The following is a 27,473-nucleotide window of genomic DNA, read 5'->3' as shown; positions in this document are numbered from 1 at the left end:
CTGGTGTTGCAGATGTTGTGGGAAAGATTTAAAGTGATGGGCGTATCAGGTGAAAAATCATTACATGAAATACTTTCCCCTGCACAAAACAAAATTAAGAATCAGGGACCGGAATAACATATACAATACACTAACTTTGGAACTATATGATTTAACAGATAGTCCCTAAGAGGACTTTTAGCATCTTTCTAGAGATTTTCTTTCTTTCTGTAGAGATTCCCAAAAGTCACAGAAAAGAAAAAGATTGAGGAACAGACATAGCACTCCCATCCAGAACTAGCATTTAAGACCACAATGCCAGTAATAATTCATAATGTACAAATTTGATAGCAGTAGCACTTAGACTTATATCCGCTTGACAGTGCCTTATAGCCCTCTCTATGCTGTTTTCAGAGTCAGCGTATTTCCCCCAACAATTTGGGTCCTCATTTTACCAACCTTGGAAGGATGGAAGACTGAGTCAACCCTGACCTGGGGAGAATTGAACTGCTGACGATCAGCAGAAGTAGCCTGCAATACCGCATTCTAACCAATATACCAACATGGCTCGTTTGATAAATAACTATATAAATAAATTTGTCTCCTTGCCTTCAGAAACAATACATTTCAGTGGCTTTGCCTTCATTGTTCCTTTAATCTATGCTAATAACAACTCATGAGACTATTAAAATGCATTCAAAATAGTAATCCCAATAAATTTAATAAAGATTAACAAGAAAAACAAATAGGAGTTGCTAATGAAAGGACTTGTTTATAGAGGTAGTCCTCACTTAATGATGGGAATTGGGACCACCAACTAAGTGATGCAGTTGTAAAGAGTGACATTGCATGACCATGCCAATGGCAGTTCCAAATGCCATCATTAAGTAAATTCCACACAGTTGTTAAGCACAATGTCATGTGATTACATTTTGCTACCCCCTGCTGGCTTCCCCATTGACTTTGTCAGAAGCCAGCAGTAAAGTTTGCAAATGGTGATCATGTGACTGTGGGATACTGGGACTATTGTAACTGTGAGTTGCCAAGTGTGCAAATCATGATCATATGATCATGGGGACACTATGATAGCTGCAACTCCAAGGACTGGTCATATTTCTCCTCATTCAGCGCCGCTAGAAGTTAGAATGGTTGCTGAATTAATGGTTATAAGCAAGAATTACCTGTAGTTAAACTTCAAAATGCCAGGAAGAGTTGATTTTAAATAAAAGAGCCAGTTTGGTCTAGCCGTTAAGGCACTGGACTAACAACCAGGAACTCTGAGTTCTAGTCCTGCCTTAGGCATGGAAGTCACTCTCTGTCATCTGAATTCACTTTACAGAGTTGTCTTTGTGGGGAAAAATAGGAGGAAGAGCCTTGAGTTATTTATAAAAATAATAAAAGCGGGATAAAATTCTTTAAAAGTGATGTTCAGATATTTGACTATGTTAATAAGTCAAGACTATGTTTATTATAAATTTAGTTTTTTGTTTTGTTTTGTTTTTGTTTTTTGATTTATATGCCGCCCTTCTCCGGAGACTCAGGGCGGCTTACAATGCGCTAAGCAATAGCCTTCATTCTTTTGTATATTTATACAAAGTCAGCTTATTGCCCCCACAAACTGGGTCCTCAATTTACCTACCTTAGAAAGGATGGAAGGCTGAGTCAACCTTGAGCCTTGGCGAGATTTGAACCTACAGTAATTGCAGACATCTGGTCTTAATAACCAGCTTAATAACAGGGTGCCTTAGACCACTGTACTACCAAGGCTCCTGTTTAATCATAATCCCTTTAAAATAAACTCATTGTGTATTATCCCCTAAAATAGGTGTGCTTATTTTAAACACTTTAATAGCAGCGATTAAGATATTTTTCTTATTTTCAGTTAAGATTATTTTCTAAATAGCAAGCTTGGGGGAGGTGGGGAGTCAAGGCGGGTGACATGCAGTGATGTTTTCCCAAAGCAGAAAAGAGAAAGAAGACATGCCCAGACCCCACATACTTGAAGGAAGGAAATGTCTGCTAGGGATCTTCTTATCTCCATCCGAACTGCTGGTGCTGCTCCAGCTGCCCCAGCTGCCCCGACTGGCCCGGACACTTCCAGAAGAACTTCCACAATCTGAACTTGAATCTGAACAAAACCTCTCCAAGCACTTCTTCTTAGGCCACTGGTAGAAACCTTCTTCGGGAAGCAGTTAACAAAACCAAACTTTAACACTCGCATCATTGCATTTCGTAAATAAGCAAACATGAGATTACCAGGATATCAGACTTTCTCTTCTATTCCATTTTTTGTTAGATAGGAAGATTAAACAACTTTAACGAATGGCAGACTGAGAGAGAGCTCATTTCTAAACTAGGACTATCCCTGAAGTTTAGAAATGTTCAAAGTTTTATAAATATGGATTTTTTTTTTTGTCACTGGTTCTCATTCTCCTAATCAGACAGTCAAATATGAGGACTAAGATGTTCTCCTTATTATAGCATCAAATCAATTTGTTTCTTGGATTTGATTTGAGGACCGAAATAACAAAAAAGGATTTCAAATGCAAAACTGGTTACTATTGTTTGCCTTCCATTTACATTTTACCACCTACCTGCCTCCCTGTGCGCAGATTTATCATCTCCTTTGCAAGTTTCCCCATTGCTTTGAGCACACCAATTTCTTATGTTAATAGTCGTTCTAAGTTCATGCCTATCACTGCACACGTGCTTCAGTTCAGCCTGCTCAGGAACCCTGTAAAAATGTCCCCCAAACAAGAAGAAAAGCTTAATTTTTTTTTTTCTTTCCACTCTGACCAGTGAATGAATAATGGCATATTAAGATTAGATGATAACTGAAACACCAAAAAAGACAGGTTACATGTTAACAAGAGAATGAGTCAAATAAATAATTATAAAATAATACATGGAGCCAAAACTCTCCCCTTTCTTATACAGAATTACTATTCCTATTTGGCAAAGGTTTCTGATCCAGCCAAAGAATTCTGTTTAAAAAATAGTTTATTCGTTTTCTCTTTCCTTAGAGTCCTTTCAGCCTTCATTCTAAAATAGTGCGGAAACCCCTTGAAAGAAGCAGTAGCAATGGTGATGGAAGAAGAGGAAGGAATTAGAAAAAGTCATTCCTTCTGTAGACAGGGACATTCAGAATAAAAATACACTCAAAGATTGCTAGCACTCTCTGAACACATCCAATAAAATTTAAGTGGTAGATACAGTCCTGATCTTCTAATTTTAAAATGTGAATATGTGACGGTAGTGATGCATACCGTGAAGATATGTTTATATGCTTCTTCTTATTTTTTCTGTTTGTCCTATGTCTATTCCAGCTAGTATTGGGCAAGTGTCCATCTTTTTTCTCTTGAGACCCATTTTTTCTGTGAACTTCTTCCTGCTGAAAGACACAACTATTTTTTAAAATATACATGTGCTAGAACCATATTCAATATAACCAACTATTGAAAGGCTACCATTTTATGATACTGAATATATTAGCGTAAATCTTTTTTCTATTTCTTCTCTGATGCTTTTATTCTGTTTTGAGTTAGAAAGGGCTGGAATGGGAGCAAGAATAAGTAGTACAATTTTGACCAACAAAAACCAGGTCAGTATCATTATTAGTATCATTATTAGCAGACCCCCTATAAATGCTCCCTCTGACTTTCTTTCTTCTCCAGTGAGATTCAAAGTTTCCTGAAAAGTTATTTCAGCTTTGTATTATATAGGTGCAACCAGGGTTAATCAAAGAGAAAATTAAAGGTAACTTTCATGCATACATATTTTTGTTCTGGTGTTAGTTTACAAAATTGTAAATCTAAAATGAATCGAACAACGTAAGTAACCTCATGTAGGCTATGCAGCATCTAAGACACTATGCAAAGCTTTGAAACAGTTCTTTTTAATTAAATCATTTAAACTTTTTAATTTGTAAAAATGGAGCTCATTAACCCACTTCAACCAATCTTCATATTTTGAAAGTTTTTATTCTTTTTAACGATCGTTTACATTGCTTGTACTTTATTGCTAGTAATTCCAATTGCTCTAACACACACATGGGGCCTACTGATAGACAATTGTTAAAAAGTATGGAACAAGAAAAGAAATATAAAGTTCATCTCGTTGAAACCACTGGGCTTTTATTAGCTTCGATAAAACTTTCCACAAACTGGATCATATTTAATCCAGACCTCTGATCTATCTTATTGTGTGTTTTTTTTAAAGTAAATATTGCAAAGAAGAGATATAAAATACAAACCTCAGCAGAAATCAATTCCCGTTTTCCAGAATACAGTAATTCATCTTTAAGTCCTTTATTCTCTAACTTCTCTGTAGAAAGCTGTTCACTAGCCTGTTTTTGCAACGTCTCACAGTTTCCTGTTTCATTTCTAAGAGGCACTTGCTGACTATTCCCTTAAGCAATAAAGAGAAATGTATTTTGTAATAACCGCTAATAAACCATGAAAAATTGTGGATGTGTATTACTTGAAATTTACAGTAAAGGTTAGTGTCATGTTAGATTGGATTTAAAAATTCTCAATTTCTTAACTGAAAATATTCTTTCATGAGATACTTTAGAAAAATATTTGGGTCTGACTAGATAAGTAAAAAATTGGCAAAACTCTTTTCTTTCCGGAAAACAAAATAAAGATGAAGAAAACTATGCTTGTATTTCAATCACTTTAAAACTTACCCTGAAGGAATTTCCTCATTTACAATTCATCTTAATCCTAGTAAATACGCCTAAAATTGCAGCCTTTGTGTCATATCTGTATATCTTTTCTAATTGTTAAATGCTGAAAATCCAATTAAAAGCCACTTCTTAAAAGCATTAAAATGCTCGGGGTTGCAATATAATGTTATGATTGCTAAAATATTTGATACTGTCCAGCTTCTACGGCCATAATTCTAGCATTATTTTCAAAATTCTAGACGTTAACAAAAACTATTTTCTGGCATGCATATTTCTCTGTTGACTTTATTCAAAACAACACCTTTTCGATTAAAAAAAAAATTACCTCCATTTTTCCTTGAACTCTCTTGAAATTCTGATTGTTGTTGAGGAGATGATCTTGGAAAGCGACTTTCAGGCAATTTCTTTGATGACTTTGAAGGACATAACTCAGGTTCTTTGAGTTCAGCTAAATTTTCTGAAGACTTAAGATTCGTTTCCTTAGGAAACATATTTGTTTGAAGGCCCTCCTTCAAATTGCAATCTGAAGAAATGTTTTTCATAAGTGTTGCACTTTTCAATGCACTTTCGTCTTTATCTACAAAGTTCCCTGGGTGCGTTAAGTTCTTTTGCATGTTCATGTTTACGCTATTTGCATATTTCAAGCTCAGCCAGTTTTCATTAACAGTACAAATGTCTTCCTTTGGTGCTGAAATAGGATTTTCAATTGACTGGTTCGGCTTATCATCTGTTGTTAGAATATTGCTGCTAGGTGTTGTGCTTGATTTTTGTTTACCGTAGTATACAGAACATTTATGTTTCTTCTGAGAATGACTGTATGTTGCCGGACTCCTCTTGGCAGCATTCTGGCTACGGCTGGTTGCAGCGCCCACCAAAAGGGATCCTTTTCCTTTTCCTTTATCAGAAGAACTGTAAGTCTCAGTAAATGCTCTGCAGCTACTCCTGATTTTAAAATAAAATTATAAGACTATTATAAAAAAAGATTGCATGGTTTCTACACAATTGCCAAAAACAACGCAGTAAAAAAGTTGTAAACATGGAACCAAGCATGAAACTTTGAAATCAAGTTGATCTAAAAGGATTTCTGTATTTTCAATGTCCTTCAGTTTTATATTTCCTGACTCCCTTAATATATGTCATAACAAGAATATTCATTTTTTAAAATTTTATTTATCTATTAAACTTATATGACCTCCACCTTGCCTAGATTTTTGCCCCTGTTCCACTGGAGAGATACTGCAAAATATTAAATATACATATACTCTGATATGCAAATATGGAAATCTAGATTATGTATATCCAAACTTTTGAAAACAGTAACCTGCCTTCTTAGTATAAAACAGTAGTCATTCCAACTAACATCTTAGAAATACCAATCTATACCACAATCTATAATTTTTAAATAAGATTTCCAGGAATTTTATATATAGAAAGGTAAAATGCATTACTTGTAAGTTTCAGAACTGATGATATCCACAGAATTGTTGTTTTGCAGTATAGAATTATGATTTGACCGCTGTCTTGACTTCATGAATTCTGTTAGAATGTACTGTGCTTGCTGGAAAGCTATCAAGATCACACCAAATAAGGACAAACTGGAAGTGCAAACACACATATAGAAACAGTAATGAAAAATGTGCAAAAATTAAAGTCCATTTAATCTCAATTTAATAATATACATTTGAAGGCACAAGAAGTTATAGTCAAAGGATGACTACTATGATACAAGTTGCCATAACCTAAACTTTGTATGGTAAGGGGTTCTATATGTAAAACTGCATGGCATGTATTCTATCAACACTATTTTAAAGTCATCCGTGATCCTGATAGATTCCAGAATTTACTGAACCTAATATGATGCAAAACCCACTAAGGAACGGTATGTGGGATGTAGGATGTTTCTCCACCAGAATAAGTGGGCTGTCAAACTGCAGCACCTTCACATATTTTAGTTTCTGTTTTACAGCTGAGATTATCCTCTTCCTGATAATGTTCTCCAGTGTATGTTCTTCAATGCCTGATAGACACCAAGCAATTTTGTTGAGACCAATTATCTGTATGAGTATCTGTAAGAATTTTGTATTCATCAATATTCATCCTCTTTTACAATGAAATTTAAAAAAAAATCAACCAGAGGAAAAGATTAGTGGCAGTTGATTAAAAAAATCCCCATCTGTTAAAATAATTTAACAATTATTCCTGTATGATTACAGAGTTTATTTCTCCTTAGGACCCCATTGAAAGCATCCTGAGATTCTGCTTTACCTTACAAAGAGTACTGTGAGCCTCCAGAATGACTCTTCCCAACTGGGCCCTGGTACCACATCTGCACATATGGGTAAAAGATGGTGAGGAAGGGTCACGTTGAGTGTAAAGTGAAACTCGATGCCAGCAGCAGTAACCAGAGTCAGCTCACGAATAACCCAAGATGATGTAAAATCTGGAGTAAAACTGCACCAGAAAAAGAAACCAAGACAATGAAGCTAGAGCCTTTTTTAAGTAGCTCTTTCATTGTTGCTTTTATTGGGAACAAGATAATTACGGGTAGTCCTCAAATTCCAACCATTCATTCAGTGACCATTCAAAGTTATGGTAGCACTCATGGAGTGGTACTTACCCCTAGTCCTCTAAGATACAGTGGTCATATGTTCAAAATTCAGGTGCTTGGCAGACCACCTGCGCTTATAACTTTAGGCATGCTTCAACTCCCTTCACCTGCCTATCTTTTCTATCCCTGAAGCCTGACTCTTCTACTGGGGTGCTGCATCACCCAGCTGACCTTTATTATCTTCTTGCTCCCACTGCTGAAGAGGTATGCAAGGCTCTCTTGCCAAGGTCATACATGGCAGTTTCCTTGTGAGAACTGACAAGGAGGTCTCATGTGGTCAGCAGCTGCCTCGTGGAGGACCAGGCTGAATACGCCTTGTCAGCGGTAAGAGCAAGATGATGATGAAGATCAGTTTTTCTGTTATGGAAGCCTACTTTCATGAAGGCACTCCTTCTCTCTCCCTCCCTCCTACCCTCCCCCCTCCTCTCTCTCTCACACACAAACACACATATACATACAGACTTAAAACTATGAACAAATTATTCTGCTGAGGAGACATTCTGAAGCTACATGATGTCCTCATTAACTACTCTAGTCAGGAGTGGTACCAAAACATCACCAACATAGACATGTACCAGAGAAAGTAAGAAAGTGGTAAATGCCTGGGTAACAGGATTCTACCAGAAATATTTTCCATTTTTAGCAGAAAGATGAATAGTGAAAAGGTGTATAATCATTCCAATACAGAATGAGAAAATGCTTTGAATGCATAATCTTACTCTAATATATTTGTTGCAGTCTCATATCTCAACCTCTCTCTTATCTATTATCAGCAACTGTGAAATGCAAAGCAGTTCAGGAAAGAATACCGTAACAAGAAATGCCTTTGCCAGAAGATTGAATAAAGAAGGCTAAAACACTCACAGATTTGAACTAGCCTATGGAACTTTTCTTTTTAGAGCATTATTATTATTACAGGTAACTATGACAAAAAAAATAACCATAAATAATGATTTAAGCAGCCAGCAAAGCAAACTATGTCTGCTTGTTAAGAGATCTCAACATCTTAAAATAATGTTGCAAGTTACAGAATATGTTACTGAAGTAAAATTTTGTTAAAATCCTTACTAGAAAGAATTTGGGAATTATAGTATTTTCTATTAAAATATTTTATGGAATGAATGTTCTGCTCATTATCAATAATTAAAGACAGTTGTAAGAAACAATAAGTCTATTGATAAAAGCACAAATGCTTACACAATGCTAATGTCGCGTGAAGAATTTGGTGCCAAAAAGAACTCCCTGCAGTCAAGTACTTCGAACCCATATCCTTGACAACTGTACCCATTAATTTTCATAGACATTATAGTAATAGGAAGATGACCAATGTTCTCGACTTTAAAGTTCTTTGTGATAGACAGAATATGCTTGCCATCTTTCAGTTCTGAAAATCGTAAAAATTGATATATTGTTATTTTTATAGCAGTCTATCTATGTCAATGTTCTATAATGCTAACAAATCTTCTGATAATGCTGCTACAATACATTCATCTATATGCAAGGCAAGACAGTTAGGCGGGAAAAACAGTGATATGCAATGCCCCTTCAACGTTTTCCCTGTATTAATGCAAAAAATATCAGTACTACATTATATACCATCCATGCATTTATGGCACATATTTATGATTATAAATAGCCACAACAGGAATCAGAGATATGTGAATAAACATACATGCATGTTATGAACCTAGTCTCTACACCTTTCTTTTAACCATACATATCTATACACTGGAAACTAATCCCATTCAATCCCTTACCAATAGACAAATTTTGTACTCACGTCTTCTGCAGTCCATAAGGGTTGACTCTGGCACCTTAAATCGAAGAGATCCGCCAGCCCCAGGTAACCTTCCCCCTACTTTCAATAATTCTCTTGCTCCAATGCCTTCAACATGAACCATATCCAGAATTGTCAAATTATTCCTGTAATAAATCAAGGCAAAGTTAAATTAAATTTAACCAAAAAAATATTAGCACCATCACAAATCACCCAACAGCATATAAAATGTGCAATATATCTCAAAGCAAAAATTTGGAAAGGTACAGTGTAATTCCTTTTCCTAATGTATTAGTAATGAATTAATTTATCCTAATGAATTAACTTATCCTGAAGACCTCATGGATAGGAACACCTTGAATTAACACTGGCTTTAATGATGGAAAAAAAGATGTTTTCAATAATGGAAAGCTAAGAGCATTATATTTCTTTGCATGAAACTGACTACTGGAGGCATATAACATAAAATATTCAATATATATATTATACATATGAACTCTATCAACTATAGTATTTACAAGAGGGGTCCCCAACCCCCAGCCCACTCCCTGGATCCAATCTGCAGCCTGTTGGGAACCGGGCCACGCAAGCCGCAGGCAAGTGCATGTGAAATCATTCCCCCCCCTCCACCGCCGTGCTGGTCCATCACCTCATATCATTTCAGATGTGAAGCGTTTTTAAAAATCTGCAATGAACGTTTTAGCTTCACTCTAAGTAAAAAGTAGACCTACCTGACTAATATAAGGGAAGTTACCCTCCTGTAGTCAAGAGGTGTAAAGACAACACCAACTCTCTTCATTTCCAGAGGCTGCAATTTCAAATGAAGCATCTCAGAACTAGACCTGCGATAATCATGGCCTTCCTGTGGTTCACACCCCCAAGTAAAATAAAAATAACAACGTATTATTTGTATTTGTATTTTTTAGCATCACTTAGCATTGATTTGTAAAGAGCACCTTTAATAAGTTAATAAGATTAGATAAGGTTAATAAGATCAACAATATTCTGATGCCCTTTTCTGTTTGTAAGAAAATAATTCTTTTTCAAATTCTTTACTAAGAAATGACTGTTATTGAGATGAAGACACAATGTGTTACTTTTAGCAACAAATCAAGAAACAGTTTGTCACTCAGACTATAATTATGACATGAAAGACTATATAAATTGATATAATACATAAATAAATTTCATATTATTAAGGGATCTTCTTTTTACCCTACAGTATTACTTCCTGCATAAACAAAAGCTTAGGCAATGCACAGGGCAACACCCTTAAAACCTGAAATATCAGGACTACAGAACATGTGTACCAAAATTAATAGACTGGACACAGATTAAAGTTGGTGAAATCAATGAACAAATTAAGCATGATGGTTACATTTGTAATAAAATTAACTAATTTTGAACTATCACAGAATCCATGCCACATAGTCAATACAGTCAAAACAAAATTATGCAGTCTTCCTATACTCCTTTCTTTTTATTTAGAGATACTGTGTATCACTCTTGAATCTTTGGAAAACTACTTGTTTCCCCAAGACAAAATGACTTCCACTTCTACATATAATAGGACCATCGTACTTTAGATGGAAAAATCTGTACACCCATTAGATGGCATCAAATAACTAGTTTTCTGTATCTTTTTGCTATCACCCAGCAACTAAGATATGGTAACCCTAATAAATAAAAACTGACTACAACTAGCAAGTGAATCTTTCTTCAAGGTTTTCTTTCTTCATTTGCAGTGGAAGCAATCTTCTAGAACACTTAAAAATATGGTGGTGTTTCTACCAAACATCTTTTTCTTAAGTCCTGTCATTAGTTACCTGTGGTAATAATTTTATTCAGTGGTAGAGCAGGTTTTATTTCCAATTTTTAATCCTGACTATTTAAAGTCTGAATTCTAACTAAATTTCGCTCTTTTAAAGTATACTCTCTAATAATAGGGTTTATCTTTCTGTGACCTATCCTGTATTATTTGATTGGTTCATAAAAATGAAAAACCTGCAAGAGACACAATGAGTTTTTCTTTTTTAAAAACAAATAAATATTGTACATCATCTAAATGTTAATTCTATATTTCATAGCAAATAATAACTCTGAATAGTTGAGTGCCTTTTGTGTATATAAACAACATTCTGAAAAAAGAAAGTTGCTAGAGAATGTATTTAATGCAGATCTATTTTTAAATTCCCTATTTTTGTATGTATTACATCACTTTAACACAAGACATAACTTACCCGGTAAGTATACTCTTCTGTCAATCTGAATTCAGTGGTTGTATAATTAATAGATTGTATATTTGCACCAAACCTGCATCAAAATGCATTAAAATAGTTATATCCCCAAACACAAAATACGGCACAGAAATAACTAAAAAGCTGAAGTTATTTTAAGTTTCTATTTAATGCAAATATTTTGTTTTGAAAGAAAAGTATTAAATACATGTAATGCACTACCACAGATACTTAATTGGCTGTTTTGAGACATTGTTCTTGTCATTGTACTGTAAGAAAGGATATTATACAGTTCAAAAGTATATTATAAATTTTATTGCCAGAAGACATAATATGGCCACCATTAAGAATTTAGAGAGAATTAGACCAATTTTCCTATACAACAGCCATAGGAGATAGCTACTTTTGTCCAATTGAAAAAAGCAGGGTCATGTCATCCTGATGCATGCACTAAAGAGACAAAAGCGTCACTGCAATGCCACTTCTGTCATTCTGCTTCTCTACCATCCTGACTTTTCCAGCCTATTGCTGCAAATCATGAGAACCAGTTTGGTCTAGTAGTTAAGGCACTAGGCTAGAAAGTGGAAGACTGTGAGTTCTAGTCCTGCCTGAGTCATAAAAGCCAGCTGGATGACATTGGGTCACTCTCTCTCTCTCAGTCCAGTTTAGCTCAGAGGGTTGTTGTTGTGGGTAAGGAATTGTGTTGTATATGTTTGCTGCCTTGTAAAATAATAAAGGAGGAATGAACGAACGTAGATGATCATATCTGCTATCATTTATTCTCAACCTCTGCATGTTCCATGAAAAGAAAAACAACTGGAATTGGGAACTCACTAAGAACCCAGAAGACCTAAAGCATGCATAGCTTGACATACTGTCTCTTCTGCCGTCTCTATTGTTTTCACACATAACACTTTTTTTTGATAAACTTAATACATTTACAATTTATTTATTTATAATCTGTTCTATTCCAGAGTGACCCTCAAGTGGTATAGAAGTAATAGAGGACTAATGGCTATCATCACACTCCTCCCACTACACATACTGTATTTATTTATTTTTTTATTTATTATCAAATTTATATACTGCCCTTCTCCCGAAGGACTCAGGGCGGTGCACAGCTAAAGTAAAAAACATAGATACGAACATTAAAATACAGTTAAATATATATATATATATATATATATGCATTTGGCCCCAGAATTTAGTACCATAGATATGGAATTTTTTGTATGCGTTTAAATTAGAGATAATAAAAGAAAAGTCATATTCTTTAATAGCTATGTTAATTACCATTTTCTGAGTAGACTCAGTGGAGCTTGAGGATCAGGATAGAAGGACAGAGGCAGGAGTTGCAATGTAACTGGGAAATATGAAGGGTTTCTTAACGTAAAATATTTTACCTAAATAATTAAAATACAACAATTCAAGTTATTAATATACAGTTTTGAGGCATATTTTGGAATGTTATAAATTTTAATGTTTACCCCAAATATTTACAATTATAATTAGCATATTTTATATGATTATAAATGTCAATTTTTTTTCTTTTCACTAATTATAACGGATGTGCAATGTCCTAAGCTAAATTATTGGCTTCAACCCATTTCTACAAATTTCCAACACAGCAGTTGATGTCAAAATTCTTTTAAATTGATGCAATACTTACACATTAGAATTTTTTTCAAGATCATAATAATATAATCTCACCATGCTATTCATTGGTGCAGCTGCACTGAAGTTCAGTGAAAGACCAGTCTCTGACACCAAATGGGGAAAAGATAGTGCAGATGATTCTTCTTCAGGATTTTTTTGATAAGCAGCTTGAATAATTTCCCTAAGATTTCTTCTGTTGAGATAATACATATAAAACAATGGTCAATAAATTTAATGTTTTTATATAAATATCAATTATATACTTTTGGTTGGGAATATTTGTGAAATTAATTCTCATTTTAAAAAAGAATTATTTATTTATAAAATTTATTGGCCGCCCATAGGATAACTCTGGGCATCTTACAATCCTAGAAAACAAATATACATATACACTAAAAATATACATAAATTAATACAAACAAATGCTATGATCCAATTACAGATGGGGTGGGTAGATGGATGTTAATTGATCAACCACCTCAATGGTTGATGTGATGCCCCCATTGGGGCATGGCAGAGCCATGTCAGCTCTTATGAAAGCTCAGGAGAGTTGGGGCCGACCTCACATCGAGGAGCTCTCACAGAGAGGACCTCCTCAGGGTGCCGTCGGTCAAGCAATGTCGGCTGGCGGCCCCCATGGGGAGAGCCTTCTCTGTGGGGGCACCCACCCTCTGGAATGAGCTTCCTCCCGGAATACGACTGATCCCGGATCTCCGCACTTTCCGTAAGGCCCTGAAGACGTTTTTATTTCAGCAAGCCGGCCTAGCCTAACTAGGTTTTTATGGGTTAGTTTTTAATTGTATAGCTTTGGGGTTTTAAATTGGGGGCCGATTGATTTAATTTATTTTAGCTATCTTAACTTTTATATTGTATGTATTTTAATTTCGGCTGTTCACCGCCCTGAGTCCCTAGGGGGAGAAGGGCGGTATACAAATTCAATAAATAAATAAATAAATAAAATAAGATATTCCAGAGGGCAGGTGCAATGGCAGAGAAGGTCCTTCTCCTGGACCCCACGAGCCAGAATAATCAGGCTGATCAGGCATGCCTCCTCTGCCAGCATGGGTGAGATGGGCCAGTCCCAGTGGAATGAGATGGTGCCTCAAGTAGCCTGGACTCTTGCAAGTGGTTTTACCCCACTGCTTATAATATTTTTAAGAAGAAAAAAAAGTGAAGACTAATTTTGATAGTGGCTGAACAAACAAGATGACAATGGAATGAGAGATAAAGAAAATTGCTAATTGGGAACCTGTTTCCAGACTGTCTTCCAAGCCCTTCCTCCCAAGTCTACAGCCTGCTTAAGTCAGAAAAAAGCTAAGTTGCACTCAGGACCAGGCATTTTACCCACAACTTTTTCTTCATCCTATTTTGAGATATGCCTATTTTTGCTACATACAGAAATTTAATTACAAACCACAACTCTAGCTGCAGACAAAATTGCTATATGTAATTTATTATGCAAACCTGCAAATTTCACTCTGCTTAATTTTTTGCCATTTTTCATGGAGTTCATATGCAAGATCAGAATCCACATTCCACGTCGAGCTGTCGAGAGAAAGACTTCTTTCCCAAAGAAGATTTGCTAAAATGAAAATAATACGCAGTTGCACCGTTATACAATGTTTACTTTAATTAATAACTTCTCTGATCATCTTCTCATTTTAGGAAACTATCAAAAGAATCTATATTTTTTTTAAAAAATGAAAGAACACATTTTATCTAATATATGAGACTTATGCAAAACAACAACAACCCTTATTATTTCTGTTTCTCATGTTGGAGGCAGCATCTGACTTATCTTTCTTCTGGTGTACTGCTTTGCCCTATTTTCCTACTGTTGTCAAAAAAATATGCATCTAAACCTCTGTACTACAAAATGTTAAGCAGCAAGGACAGAATATTGCTAAGATCTATAAAGAATAAATAGTGTTGCAAAGAAATGAATGCTACCGTGTTTTCCCCAAAATAAAACCCTGTCTTATTTTTTTTTTTAACCCCGAAATAAGTGCTTGGCCTTATTTTCAGGGAGGGCTTATTATTTTTGGGGTGTGTGGAGCAAGATGGGGCTCCTCTTGCCATCTTACCTGATTTTCAGCTCTGCGTTTATATATTTTTGGGCAGGGCTTATTTCTTTTGGGGGGGGGAGACTTATTTTAGCGCATGTGCTCAAAAGCCCGATTGGCCTTATTATCAGGGGATGTCTTATTTTCGGGGAAACAGGGTAGTTGCTGTATTTTACTTGATAATAGATTAAAACATTATTTTTTCTATATTTACCTTTGTCTGACATTCTTAAGGAACAGTACATATCATGATGTGCTATGGCTTCAAAATGAGTCTCTCCTTGCTGAAAGGTAATTGAAAAAAAATGGTTAAGCAAAATTATCTTGCAAAAATAGGTTTCTAAATGTAAGCCGGCTTGCAATGTGGTTCATTCTTATGTTTTATGTGTTTCAGGAACTTTTAAAATACAAATAAAACACAAATTAAATGACATAATTTTAAAATGTATGTGTTTGGCGTTTTTTTTAAAAAATTTTTAGAAAGAAGAATAGAGATTGTAGACTCCTGTGACCTAAAGCTTTCAATTTCTGTTACTAAGTGGTCCAGAAAATCCTGGGTCTTACATAATTCAGATTCAGGGAACACTGCTTCAATTAGCTATTTATTTAATCTTTTACATTATGACTACAGACGGAAATAAATTTTTAAAAAACGAAACAATTTTAGTTAAAATCCAAAACATTAATAGGTGACCATTATTCATGTATTTCTCCAGATGAAAGTGCCATCTGGAACCTATTTATTAGGTCATTAAGAGTCTTCCTGTCTTTATATGTTATGGAGAATATAATTTCATAGACAACACGTTGCAAGTAGAAGAGACAGTACCACTTTTGTAACAATATTACTATTCAATGCTTTCTGTATTTATAAATTTAGAGCAATACAGTACCTGAGACAAAGCAGAATAAATCTGTAGTGGAATCTCAAATATCACTCCAACATTTGTAGTCACAAAAATACTGGAAAATAAACTTGTTACAGATTCCTGTATGTGATATTTCATGGAAAACACATTCCAACAGCCAGGAGGCAGAATCAGGGCTCCCGTGAAGTTCAGAATCTAATGGCAAAAATCTCAGATTTAGTTGATGGTAAAAAAAAACATGTACTAATACTACTTGGTTTTACGTCTTTTGAATCTAATCCTAGTGTATATGAAAATAAAACAGCAAACAAGGATTATTTTTGTCCTGCTACTTCTCTCTGCTGCAAGACCATTTCCTTCAATATCTAGATATTCCATAAAGCCAAGAGTATGAAATTATCAATCGTTCTTCAAATAGTGTATTTTTCGGAGTACAAGACGCACCTTTTCCCCCCTAAAAGTGAGTGAAAATTTAGCTGCGTCTTATACACCGAATGTACCCCCCCACTGGCCCCCACCCTTTGGCCTCTGCCTTTCAGCAGTACACCTCCTTACAAGCAAACAGCAAGAAAAAAACAGCTCCTTTCAGCTTCAGCACAGCCTAATTAGCACAAATTGATTGGATCAGCCTCCCGACTTTCAGCTGATTTGCTCTCAGCTGTTTTGCACAGGGCTCTGCTGCTTGCTGCAAAGAGGTAAATTGCTGGAGCAGGTTTTTTTTTTCCTTGTGCTAATCAAGCTGTGCTGAAAACGAAAATGAAAGTAAAGCAGGCTATTTGCTGTTACGAGGCAAAATTGCTCAGAGGCAAAGGCAGAAGGATATTTCTTTTTCTTCTTTTCCTCACCAAAAAAGGTAGGTGCGTCTTATAGTCCTGTGTGTCTTATACTCCGAAAAATACGGTATATTGCCCCGCATTGAAATTTGATTATGAATTCAACATTCAATATCCTTACAATTTCACTGGCGCCTCACAAATTCAGCCACAAGTAGGATCATTTCTAAAATGTGCACTGATGCTTAGTGGCATTCTGGAAGCTGTTCAGAATAAGAAAGTTAAACAACTTACTTCACAGCTACCCAATACTAAAATAAACTAGGAAGGCCCCAACTGGATCACTCTAGTTTACTTAGCAGACCTTTTGAGAGGCCTTGTACTCATTAACACCCAATACCCAAATCACAGTAGAGCTTCACATTGGTTCGATATGATGTGTTTGCAACTGTGCATTAATTTTTTTGGGATGCACTTAACTGAATTTAAAATTTATTTTATGATACAGTGATAAATACTTATTTCATATAAATGTTCATAGTTTATACCAGTCACAGATAAGGTATCAGTATTTTATATAGAATGAATAAAAATATAGATATATACAAACAAATTACAGAAAGGAGATATGACTGAGCTGAATGAAAGCACTATTATACAGATATTCATTTGAGGAAAAGTGCACTATGAGACCAGAAGTAAAAAAAAAAAAAATACCTTTAGAATATCCTTGGTTTGCCTTGACACATATACATCATTTAGCATAATGCTAAAATCGAAATTATTTGTAAACCATACAGACCAAAATGCTGAAATATTGTGATGTGGTTCTATGTGAAATACTACTGCAAATGGATTAATGCCAAAATACCTACAGAGATAAAATGCACAATTAAATGTGAAGACTGTCGATAATTTTAATTAATATTGTATAAATATCTCTATATCAAAACAATACAATGTATAAATATTTTTCAAAATACAATTAAAAAAATTAATCTGGAAACGGCTTCCTTCCTTCCTTTCTTCCCTCCCGATGTAACATTACCACTCAATTATTATTATTATTATTAATTATTATTATTATTATTATTATTATTATTCTAAACTCTCAATTATATAGTAAAATCTATCTGTTCCAAATGTCATTAAAATCAGTACATCCCTCTGGAAATTGTTTTTAAATCAAATCAAATGAATTATGATATCTGGATTAATTCTAATTTATAGAATATGCATTCCTCTATTTTTGAGGATTTTGTATTGTAGTATGTTATTACAAATTTGCATTAAAAACTCACCCTTCTATCACTGGATGCAAAAGACACGGCTTAAGTAAAGTTGTTCTATCCAGTAGATTAACTCTTTCTTGATTGCTTTCATGACCACATAGTGTACCTATGTCAAAGAAAGGAGGGAAAATGGATCCAGGAAACTATAGACTAACCAGCCTGACAGCAATACTTGGGAAGATCCTGGAAAAGATAATCAAGCAACAGATCTGCAAACACCTAGAAGCAAGCAAAGTTATAACCAGAAGCCATCATGGGTTTGTCAAAAACAGATGTCAAACAAATCTTATTTTATTCTTTGACAAAGTGACAAAATTAGTGGACCAGTGAAATGCTGAAGATATAGTATACTTGGATTTAACTAAGGCATTTGACAAAATAGAACCTACTTCTTGGTAAGTTAGAAAAATGTAAAATAGACAGATCAACTATCGATGGATTTGTAGCTTGCTGACAAACTGTACTCAATGTGTAGTCCTTAATAGAACTGCATCTACCTGGAGGGAAATAAGCAGTGGTATACCCCAAGGTTCTGTCTTAAGCCCAGTACTCTTCAACATCTTCATAAATGATTTAGATAAGAGAATAGAAAGGGAACACATCAAATTTGCAGATGTCATTAAACTGGCAGGAATAGCCAATATCGCAGAAGACAAGCTCAGGAACCAGAAGGATCTTGACAGATATGACTGGGCTCTATCTAACAAAATAAAATTCAGTGGTCAGAAAAGTAAAGCTTTACACTTAGGTAAGAAAACCCAAATGCACAGCTATAGGATAGTGGAACCTGGCTCAATGGCAGTAACTGCAAGAGGGATTTAGGAGTCCTAATGGACAACAACTTTTATGAGTCCACAGTGTGCTGCAGCCACCAAAAAAGCCAATGCAATCCTAGGCTGCATTAACAGAGGGATAGAATCAAGATCACATGAAATTTTAGTACCACTTTATAATGCCTTGGTAAGATCACACTTGGAATATTACATACTGTTTTGGTCACCACAATATAAAAAAAATGGTTGAGACTGCAGAAAGAGTGCAGAGAAAAGCAATAAAGATGATTAGGGATTTGGAGTCTAAAACATATGAGGAATGGTTGCAGGATTGGGTAAGTCTAGTGAAAATAAGAATTAGGGGTGACACCACAGCAGTGTTCCAATATTTGTACAGCTGCACAAATAAGAGGGGGTCAACCTATTCTCCAAAGCACCTGAAAGCAGGACAAGAAACAGTAGAAACTAATCAAGGAGAAAAGCAACCTAGAACTAAGGAGAAATTTCCAGACAGTGAGAACAATTAATCAGTGGAACGGCTTGCCTCTAGAAGTTATAGGTGCTCCAACACTGGAAGTTTTAAAGAAGAGATTGGACAGCCATTTGTTTGAAATGCTATTGGGTCTCCTGCTTGGGTAGGTGGTTGGACTGGAGGACTTCCAGGGTTCCTACCAACTCTATTATTCTGCTCTATTATTCTGCTATTCTTTCTATGACTGTGTGTATCCATCCGATCAAGGCCAAAGAAAGTCTGAAATGGTATAGGATTGCCTGCCATGGGCAGGAGGTTGGAGTAGAAGACCTCCAAGGCCCCTTCCAACCCTATTATTCTATCTTCTAAAGGAGCATGCAATTTTGGCTTGTGTTATGGTCCATATGGTCGTGAATAATCAGACTTATCGACTGAACAAGAACAACAATTTTGGCATGCATTTCACATCTTAGAACTATAACAGTTTCTCAAGAAAATTACTACTGTTTCATCTCATTAATATGTATCTGAATCAATACCCATAGATACTGCTGTTTGTAAAATGTTTAAATTTAAGATGTAAAGACCAAGAAATGAAGAGGATGAAAAAGAAAAAAAGTCTTAGAAACTGAGGGAAGCAATTTCTCAGATGTTTGAAATTGGATATTTAGAAAGAAAATTAATGAAAAACAGATTCCAAGCCAAAAATATACACCTTTTAATTATAACGCTGATTATGCATTTCACCATATCCACAGTTGGAAATTTAAGTATGGAAAAAACCCCTAAAATATTCTATAACACAAAATATTTTCAAATAAAGCAACTGTCAGGAAAGCATATTATTTTCCCTGCAGTGTAACCACACTGCAGGGTATGCTGGTATCCTACCCACTTTAATTTCTCACTTGTATTACATTCTTTTACCAAGATGAATAAATTGAAGATTATAATTATCCATGTATACTTACATGTATTTCATACACACACACACACTTATACCATAATATGTGACTTGTGTTTAATAGTCCTATCAAAAGAACCATGAATTTTAATAAAATATATACTTGAAATGTTCTTAAAAAGCCAAATTATATAGTATGCTAGGTTAATACATTTTGCTGTTTTATTAGAAAGGTAGACAAAATGGTTAAAATGAAAATAAATAGTTTTTAGCTCTGAACAAAAACAGACCTATAAAATATCACCTATTATTACACAACATATGACAATACTGTACCTTTACAAATAATAGAAGCTACTTTTGTGAAATTCATGATCAACGATGGTAGCAATATTGGCTCAAAAAGCAAAGAAAATATTTTTTCCTGGGTCAAATGTTTTATATCCTGCAAAAAAAGCAAATTATGCTGTTACATCATTTATTTCTATCATAGTTGCTATAAACAGGCAAAGTTTCAAGTCCTTGCAGTTTGTTCCATCAAGCTATTCTTATCCTGAACTCGTGCTACTGAACAAAGCTATTAATACAGTTTCAAGTCTGTTAACATAGTTTTATACTAAGAATTAGCACAGAATTACAACATTCTTCCGGATCTTTTTAAACTATCACTTTCCCACTTTGTGTACCTATCGAATCCTTACCAAGGACCTGGGATAGGCAAATCTGGATGTTTGACGGTGTTACAGATATTGTCCGGGATGGAAGCAGTTCCAAGTAAAGCCGCCTTCTGCAATTGACTGATGGAAAATTTGTCAATGCCTATGGTGTTCAAGTGGTGCTCCAGTTGTTTCTGGATTGTACCCAAGGCACCTATTACTATTGGTACTACCCTTGCTTGCTTTTGCTATAGTCGTTCAATTTCTATTTGTAGGTCTTTGTATTTTGTTATCTTCTCCAGTTCTTTCTCTTCTATTCTGCTGTCTCCAGGCACTGGTACTCCATCCACTATCCAGACTTTTTTGCCTTTCTTATCGACAACTGTTAAGTCCGGGGTGTTAGGTGCCTGTCTGTCTGGATTCTGAAGTCCCAGAGCAATTTAACTTCTTCATTTTCTATGACTTTTTCTATTTTATGGTCCTACCATATAACTCTAACCCTAACCCTAACCCACCTGTTTCAATACTTTGACTAGTTCAAAAAAACCCGAATTAATCTCTATTTCTAAACCAAATTGGGAAATAAAGAATGTTCTGTTCAACATCATAAACATGCTGGAAACAATCCTGTTTGCATTTTGTTCCATGAATTGAAGATTTTCTAATCCAATTTCTTTTTCAATAAAATCAGTTTGCTGTATTATAACTGCCCGGGCATAAGGAGATCAACAAGAATTTGTGAGCAATTCATTAAACATAAAAGTATAGGGCAAAAATAATATTAAACACAAAAATATAATGTATATATATATATATATATATAAATTACCTGCACATATAAAAGGTTGTTCCCCGAATGTAATACATACAAGATTACTGAAGAACCATCTATACAAAAAGAACAAAACCAGAAACAAATGTAAACTCTCTACTATAATACTATACTATGGTAAAAAAAAATTAAAGTGGTAATATATCTCGGCCTTACCTGAGGTCTGTGTTTTATCCATTGCTACATAAATTACAAAAAGGTTCTCCAGTAAGTATTGTCTAAGATCCACAAATTCATGCTGCACATTTTTCATTCGGACCATTAAACTTATTTCTAGCAGTAGGTCATTGGATGCAAAGCAACAATTCTAATATAAAACGAAAGGAAAATCCAAAAATGACCACAGGTGAATAATTAAAAGCCTACAAATATAAGTCTTAAAAGGGGTGTTACCCACACCCAAGCAAAACTGTTGATGCGACAAGCAAAGGGACACTCTGATGGTATTCTTGTATGCTATGCACTAGCTCAGAGATATTTTTTTTTTGCATGGATACCCAAAGAGGAGCAGTATCATACATATTATGTTGCTTTCATGAAAATAGTTTAAGTTTAATTAAGTCTATCTAATGATTATATGTAAATTGAATTTATAATTTACATATAATTATACAACCATGGAAGAGGTTTATCTATCAATGATGCAGTGTTACTAGATCCACTACTGGATCTAGAAGTGAGTCTGCAAATCTGAAATGGAACTAAAAAGTTTGATCATGTTAAATAAACAGAATGAACTGAAACGTCTGGACTATTGTAATGCTCTCTACATGGGACTCCCCTTGAGGAGCACTCAGAGGCTCCAACTGGCGCAGAGTGCGGCCGCGCGGGTGGTGATGGGAGCGACGTGGCGCTCCCATGTAACGCCTCTCCTGCGCGAGCTGCACTGGCTCCCGGTGGTCTTCCGAGTGCGCTTCAAGGTCTTGGTTATCACCTTCAGAGCGCTCCATGGCTTAGGACCTGGCTATTTACGGGACCGCCTGCTGCCACCAATAGCCTCCCACCGACCAGTACGCTCCCATAGAGAGGGGCTCCTCCGGGTGCCGTCAGCCAAACAATGTCGACTGGTGGCCCCCAGGGGGAGAGCCTTCTCTGTGGGGGCACCTACGATCTGGAACGAGCTCCCCCCGGAGATACGGAGGATTCCGGATCTGCGTACCTTCCGTCGCGCGCTTAAGACGTTTTTATTCCATCAAGCTGGCCTGACCTAAACTTTTCCTCTTTTTAAATGGAATTTTAAATTTGGTTTTAATTTATTGGGGTTTTAAAATGTCTCAGCCAAATTTATTTAATTAGTTTTATCTCTATTTTAAATTTTGTATCTATATGTTTTATTTTATGGCTGTTCACCGCCCTGAGTCCTTCGGGAGTAGGGCGGTATACAAATTTAATAAAATAAAATAAATAAAATTAAAGTTACCTGAGGCTCTAAATGCCTGCACTATGAAGAGGGCAGCAGTAGTATCCCACTGCTAATCTCTTCTAGTTACTGAAAATGCTGTTATGAATCTCTGCAAATTCTAAACTACTCTCCTGCTCTCATCTGCCAACTCATGACCAATGCTGAATGTTTCATATACTCAAAACTCTGGAATGAATTCCATCTTGTTGTTCGATTTTACTTTAACGTTTTTAACAGTATTAAAGAAAAAGCTTTGTTTGATATTCAACATTGAATTGGTAGAAGAACATTTTTGGAAGCTGACTGCCCTTCATTCCAGAACTTCCAAGGTCCTCCATTATTGAGGAGTACAGGTAGTCCTCACAAGAGTTTGTTTGATGACCATTCAAAGTTACAATGCCCTGCAAAAAAAGGGCATTCACACTTACAACCATTGCAGCATCCCCATGGTCACGTGATCAAAATTTGGATACTTGGCAACAGGTTCATATTTAACATGGTTGCAGTGTCCTGAGGTCATGTGAACAGATTTTGTGATCTTCTGACAAGCAAAATTATTGGGGAAGCCAGATTCAATCAACAACCATATCACTAATTTAACAACTGTAATGATTCACTCACCAACTATGGCAAGAAAGGTTGTAAAATGGGAGAAAACTCACTTAATGTTTCACATAGCAACATAAATTTTGGGCTCAATTGTGGTCGTAGTTTGAGGACTACCTGTAACCCCTCTGCATTTTGTTGGATATCTAAAGGGCATCAGGACCTCATAAAGGAATGAGAGATGAAAGCTAGTCTCCAAATGCTACCTTCTACCATGTTTCCCTGAAAATAAGACCCTGTCTTATATTTTTTTGAACCCCAAAATAAGCGCTTGGCCTTATTTTGGGGCAGGTCTTATTATTTTGAGGCGCGTGGCTCTTCTTGCCATCTTAACTGATTTCCAGCTCTGCATTTAAATATTTTCGGGGAGTGCTTATTTTCGGGGGGGAGGCTTATTTTAGCACATGCATTCAAAAGCCTGATTGGGCTTATTATCAGGGGATGTCTTATTTTTGGGGAAACAGGGTACTAGTACGAGATTATCTGTCAGTTGACTTCTTCTTCCACAAAGGTAATCCAGGAAGAAAAAGTTCTTGAAACTAATTATCCTTTTTTTCATAAATGTAGTAGTAAACATGAGAAAATTAGTATTTTCTAAATACTAATAGATTCATTGAAAGTGTTGATTCTGGGAAAGGATTATTCTGGATAATTTTATAATGTTCCATTCTTCCTCTGAATACCACCAATCCAGCTGTTCTTGGGATGGGAACATCCCAGAATTTAAAATGGCAAGTTTTGCACATTCTTAGAGTCACTTTAATAACAGAAATTGCAGTGTTTACACCAATTTAAGATCCCCAATATAGTAAGAGAATCAAGAAGACAGGAAAGGAAACAACACAGAAATCTGTTAGATAATAACCAGCTTAAAGTTGAAGAAAAAGAATATCTAGAATAAAAGTGGTTCTGTTTAACAAAGCTAATTATTCACAGAATAGAATGTTTAAGAGCTATTATTAAATAATTCTAATAATGTTCATGAATAAATATTAAAAAGGGCATTTAGGCCATATATCACTTGAAAAAGACCTGATAAAGATAAAGAAGAGAAAATTAGTTTTGAAAAGATAACTTCAGTGTACATGCTAATGTATACCTGAGCAATGAATCAGAACTGGTTCAAGTCACATCTAACAGCAGCTCAATTTACTGCTCATAGATAAAATGCTTATATTTGTAAAAGCAAATTTAAGAGCAAACATACATGCCATACCTTAAAATAATGATACAATTTGTTATGTAAACTGCATTCAAGGCGAACTTTTACATGACTGACATTCCTAGTTTCTGCCTGAAAAAAATACATAACCAATAGTTTTATAAAATATTTCAAGAAATTGAAATCTAGAGGAAAAAAAGGAGAAACCAATAATATCTAAGTAGAACAAAAGGTTGTGTCAAAGTACAGAGAAGTACTTTCTTCTCTATTAAAATCTTGGGCTTCCTAACAAAAACAAGAAATTGGGGTCTCTAATTACTGGACCAAGGCTGCTGATCATAGCAGCCTTCCATTATATACTGTATACAATGTACTTCAGACATTTTAAGAATATACAAATGGCATGTATGCTTTTTAATGTTGTAATTTATGTTATTTGTGTTAAAATAATAAGTAACCAAATACTTGAAAAAGTATTTATAATTTTGTAAAATCAGATTGTCAGAGGTACTTATTGAAGAGTTTGCATCCAAAATATAAATATAAAACATAATATAAAATTTAATAAATTTAAGTAGCCTTGTTGCTCATTCTATTTCATTCTTACATTCAGAGTTTTAAATTTCCACAAGGGGGAGCTATAAGATCTTATTTAAATTCTTTCTATAAGCACCACCTTTTGTGGAAATATTAATATATAAGGTCCAAATTTGTGTTTATTATCAGCTTTGTTAAAATACAGTGCAGGAGAACCAGCAAGACCTACACTTATACTTACACTGAAAGAATATTTAATAAATCAGTATATTGACTAACAGCGTGACAACTGAAACAATCAATGCATCTTTTAATAAACTAGGGACTGTTTATGTTGTCATGGTATAGAGTAAGCAGCCTTGCTATATTTAAGGCTAGTAAACGTCTGTTACCACGTTTAATTTAGCAAACCTGTTCCCCTTGCTTCTGCTACATCACGCAGAGCCAGTGATCGAGTTTGCATGATTTTTTCTATTTAAAATAAGATTTAGACTTATTATCGTCCCTTTTCTAGGTTTACTAAGAGTATATGAAAGTGTATCTTGCCCTTTAAAAACATATTTATCCATAAAACAGTCAATAAAACACTTTTTTTCCTCCTTAAACTAGAACTTTAAAAAAAGTTCACATAGCATTCCATAGTTCTAGCTCCATTTAAAGATTTTCCTGTTTGCAAAGTGGGAAGCCCAGCCCTTAGCATGCAAATCACACCCTTTAGTTATATTCTTTCATATATATAAATCAAATATTTGTGTTCTACAGACTACAATGCATTTTTATTCTGCCCAAAGTTTCTAAAGACAATGAGACAGAAATAGTTTATGATAGAAAAAAAAAAATCTTGAAAAGCACACTGATTTGTGTGCTGAAATTCACATTCCTGCTTTTTCTGCTCTAAAGTGGTCAGTCGGTATGCTAATTCAATTAATTCAGTTCTGGATAACAATCTCTTATAAAATGGCCAATCACTACTGATCAATTAATAGTGCTGCAGTAGACAAATGCTACAAAGAAAGATCCATATTTCTTTCCAAGCTGAGGCTCACACTTAAGCTTTTCAAATACAAACCACAAAACAATACTCTAAAACAGTGTTTCTCAATCTTGGCAACTTTAAGATGTGTGGACTTCAATTCCCAGAATTCCCCAGACAACATGGCAGTTGAAGTCCACACATCTTAAAGTTACCAAGATTGAGAAACACTGCTCTAAAAATAGTGTTTAAATTATTAAACAAATTAAATATTATTTGCATTTAAACTTAATTAAAATTAAATATATGATTTCACCAAGTCCTGAATTTAATTATTTCTCTACATCTGTCACATTACATATTGCAATGTTTAGAAGTATGCAGCCAAGGGAATCAGATTGTACATTTCTGTATTACATAATACTATGTAAAAGTCCTTAAGACTGCTTTAGAACAATTATGAATTGATCTAATTTTCTCAGTCTTGTTATGAATAAATAACAGCAGCAGTCAATGTAATGAAATCCTTAATATTTCTTTGTAAGCAAGTTGAAAAGACTTTTAAAAATCTCATTAAGAGATTCGCTCTCTGACAGTACCTTATTTAAGAGTTTATGTAACAAGCAGGTTTGTATGTCAGAAATTTTGCCTATTTAAATTAGTTGGTGAAAGTGAATGAGAATTATGTCAAAGCATGGATGCATGAGAAAGCAAAACAGTTAGCTTTATTTTTAGAGCAAAAACCTCAGCACAACGGAAACACTTGTCTGCAAAACCACAGCCTTTAGTTATCAGTTATTTTATCAATAGGTTTATTTTTTCCCACCACTTACAAACTCATTATTAGAATCTTCAATTGTCAATACATTACCCATTCTTAATTTCCAGGTCACATTTAAAACTCCAGTTAATACTGTACTTAATAATAAACAGGACATTACGATTTTTTAAAAAAGAATACAGTACCAGTGTTTGTGAGATCTGAAGACTATTGATATGTGGAAGCAGCAAATAAGTGTTTGCTAACTCCTGTCTAGAATCTTCTGAAATGGCGTCTGAAGTTCCGGTTCCAAATACCTAGTGCAAAATGGCATGTTATATTAAATATTTCCAACAATAAATGTAATAAAGAACTGCAATCTTTTACAAACACTTTTATATAATGCTATTTTAACAATAAATAAGATGTTGCTGTATTAAAATAGCAAAAAAGTG

General features: G+C 34.9%; 1 protein-coding gene and 1 non-coding gene across 5 annotated transcripts in view; both read right to left on the bottom strand.

Moving 5' to 3' along the window:
- Positions 1 to 27,473, bottom strand: part of TMEM131L (transmembrane 131 like) — a 75,797-nt gene that overhangs the window by 7,948 nt on the left and 40,376 nt on the right. For 2 of the 4 annotated variants that reach the window (XM_070949204.1, XM_070949201.1), the window contains exons 7-30: positions 27,225 to 27,335; positions 24,803 to 24,880; positions 21,735 to 21,885; positions 21,576 to 21,634; positions 20,427 to 20,535; positions 17,951 to 18,047; positions 17,367 to 17,520; positions 15,901 to 16,071; positions 15,222 to 15,291; positions 14,409 to 14,526; positions 12,999 to 13,137; positions 12,582 to 12,691; positions 11,292 to 11,364; positions 9,783 to 9,913; positions 9,055 to 9,197; positions 8,472 to 8,658; positions 6,932 to 7,117; positions 6,115 to 6,261; positions 4,992 to 5,608; positions 4,232 to 4,386; positions 3,246 to 3,370; positions 2,574 to 2,713; positions 1,979 to 2,158; positions 1 to 79 (exon numbers count right to left, since the gene is read on the bottom strand). In XM_070949204.1, the coding sequence (XP_070805305.1) occupies positions 1 to 79; positions 1,979 to 2,158; positions 2,574 to 2,713; positions 3,246 to 3,370; positions 4,232 to 4,386; positions 4,992 to 5,608; positions 6,115 to 6,261; positions 6,932 to 7,117; positions 8,472 to 8,658; positions 9,055 to 9,197; positions 9,783 to 9,913; positions 11,292 to 11,364; positions 12,582 to 12,691; positions 12,999 to 13,137; positions 14,409 to 14,526; positions 15,222 to 15,291; positions 15,901 to 16,071; positions 17,367 to 17,520; positions 17,951 to 18,047; positions 20,427 to 20,535; positions 21,576 to 21,634; positions 21,735 to 21,885; positions 24,803 to 24,880; positions 27,225 to 27,335 (3,530 nt within the window). The remainder of the gene's footprint in view (positions 80 to 1,978; positions 2,159 to 2,573; positions 2,714 to 3,245; positions 3,371 to 4,231; positions 4,387 to 4,991; positions 5,609 to 6,114; positions 6,262 to 6,931; positions 7,118 to 8,471; positions 8,659 to 9,054; positions 9,198 to 9,782; positions 9,914 to 11,291; positions 11,365 to 12,581; positions 12,692 to 12,998; positions 13,138 to 14,408; positions 14,527 to 15,221; positions 15,292 to 15,900; positions 16,072 to 17,366; positions 17,521 to 17,950; positions 18,048 to 20,426; positions 20,536 to 21,575; positions 21,635 to 21,734; positions 21,886 to 24,802; positions 24,881 to 27,224; positions 27,336 to 27,473) is intronic. The other 2 variants (XM_070949203.1, XM_070949202.1) reach the window with 2 other exon arrangements.
- On the bottom strand, positions 25,618 to 25,748 carry LOC139320785 (small nucleolar RNA SNORA66). Its single transcript, XR_011600729.1, has one exon. It is a non-coding gene; the product is annotated as a small nucleolar RNA SNORA66 (small nucleolar RNA).

This window comes from Pituophis catenifer, unplaced genomic scaffold (assembly GCF_029215685.1).
Source record: "Pituophis catenifer annectens isolate HBS135680 unplaced genomic scaffold, rPitCat1.0.hap2 SCAF_8, whole genome shotgun sequence".
NCBI lineage: Eukaryota > Metazoa > Chordata > Lepidosauria > Squamata > Colubridae > Pituophis > Pituophis catenifer.
This window is presented reverse-complemented; position numbering and strand designations above follow the sequence as displayed.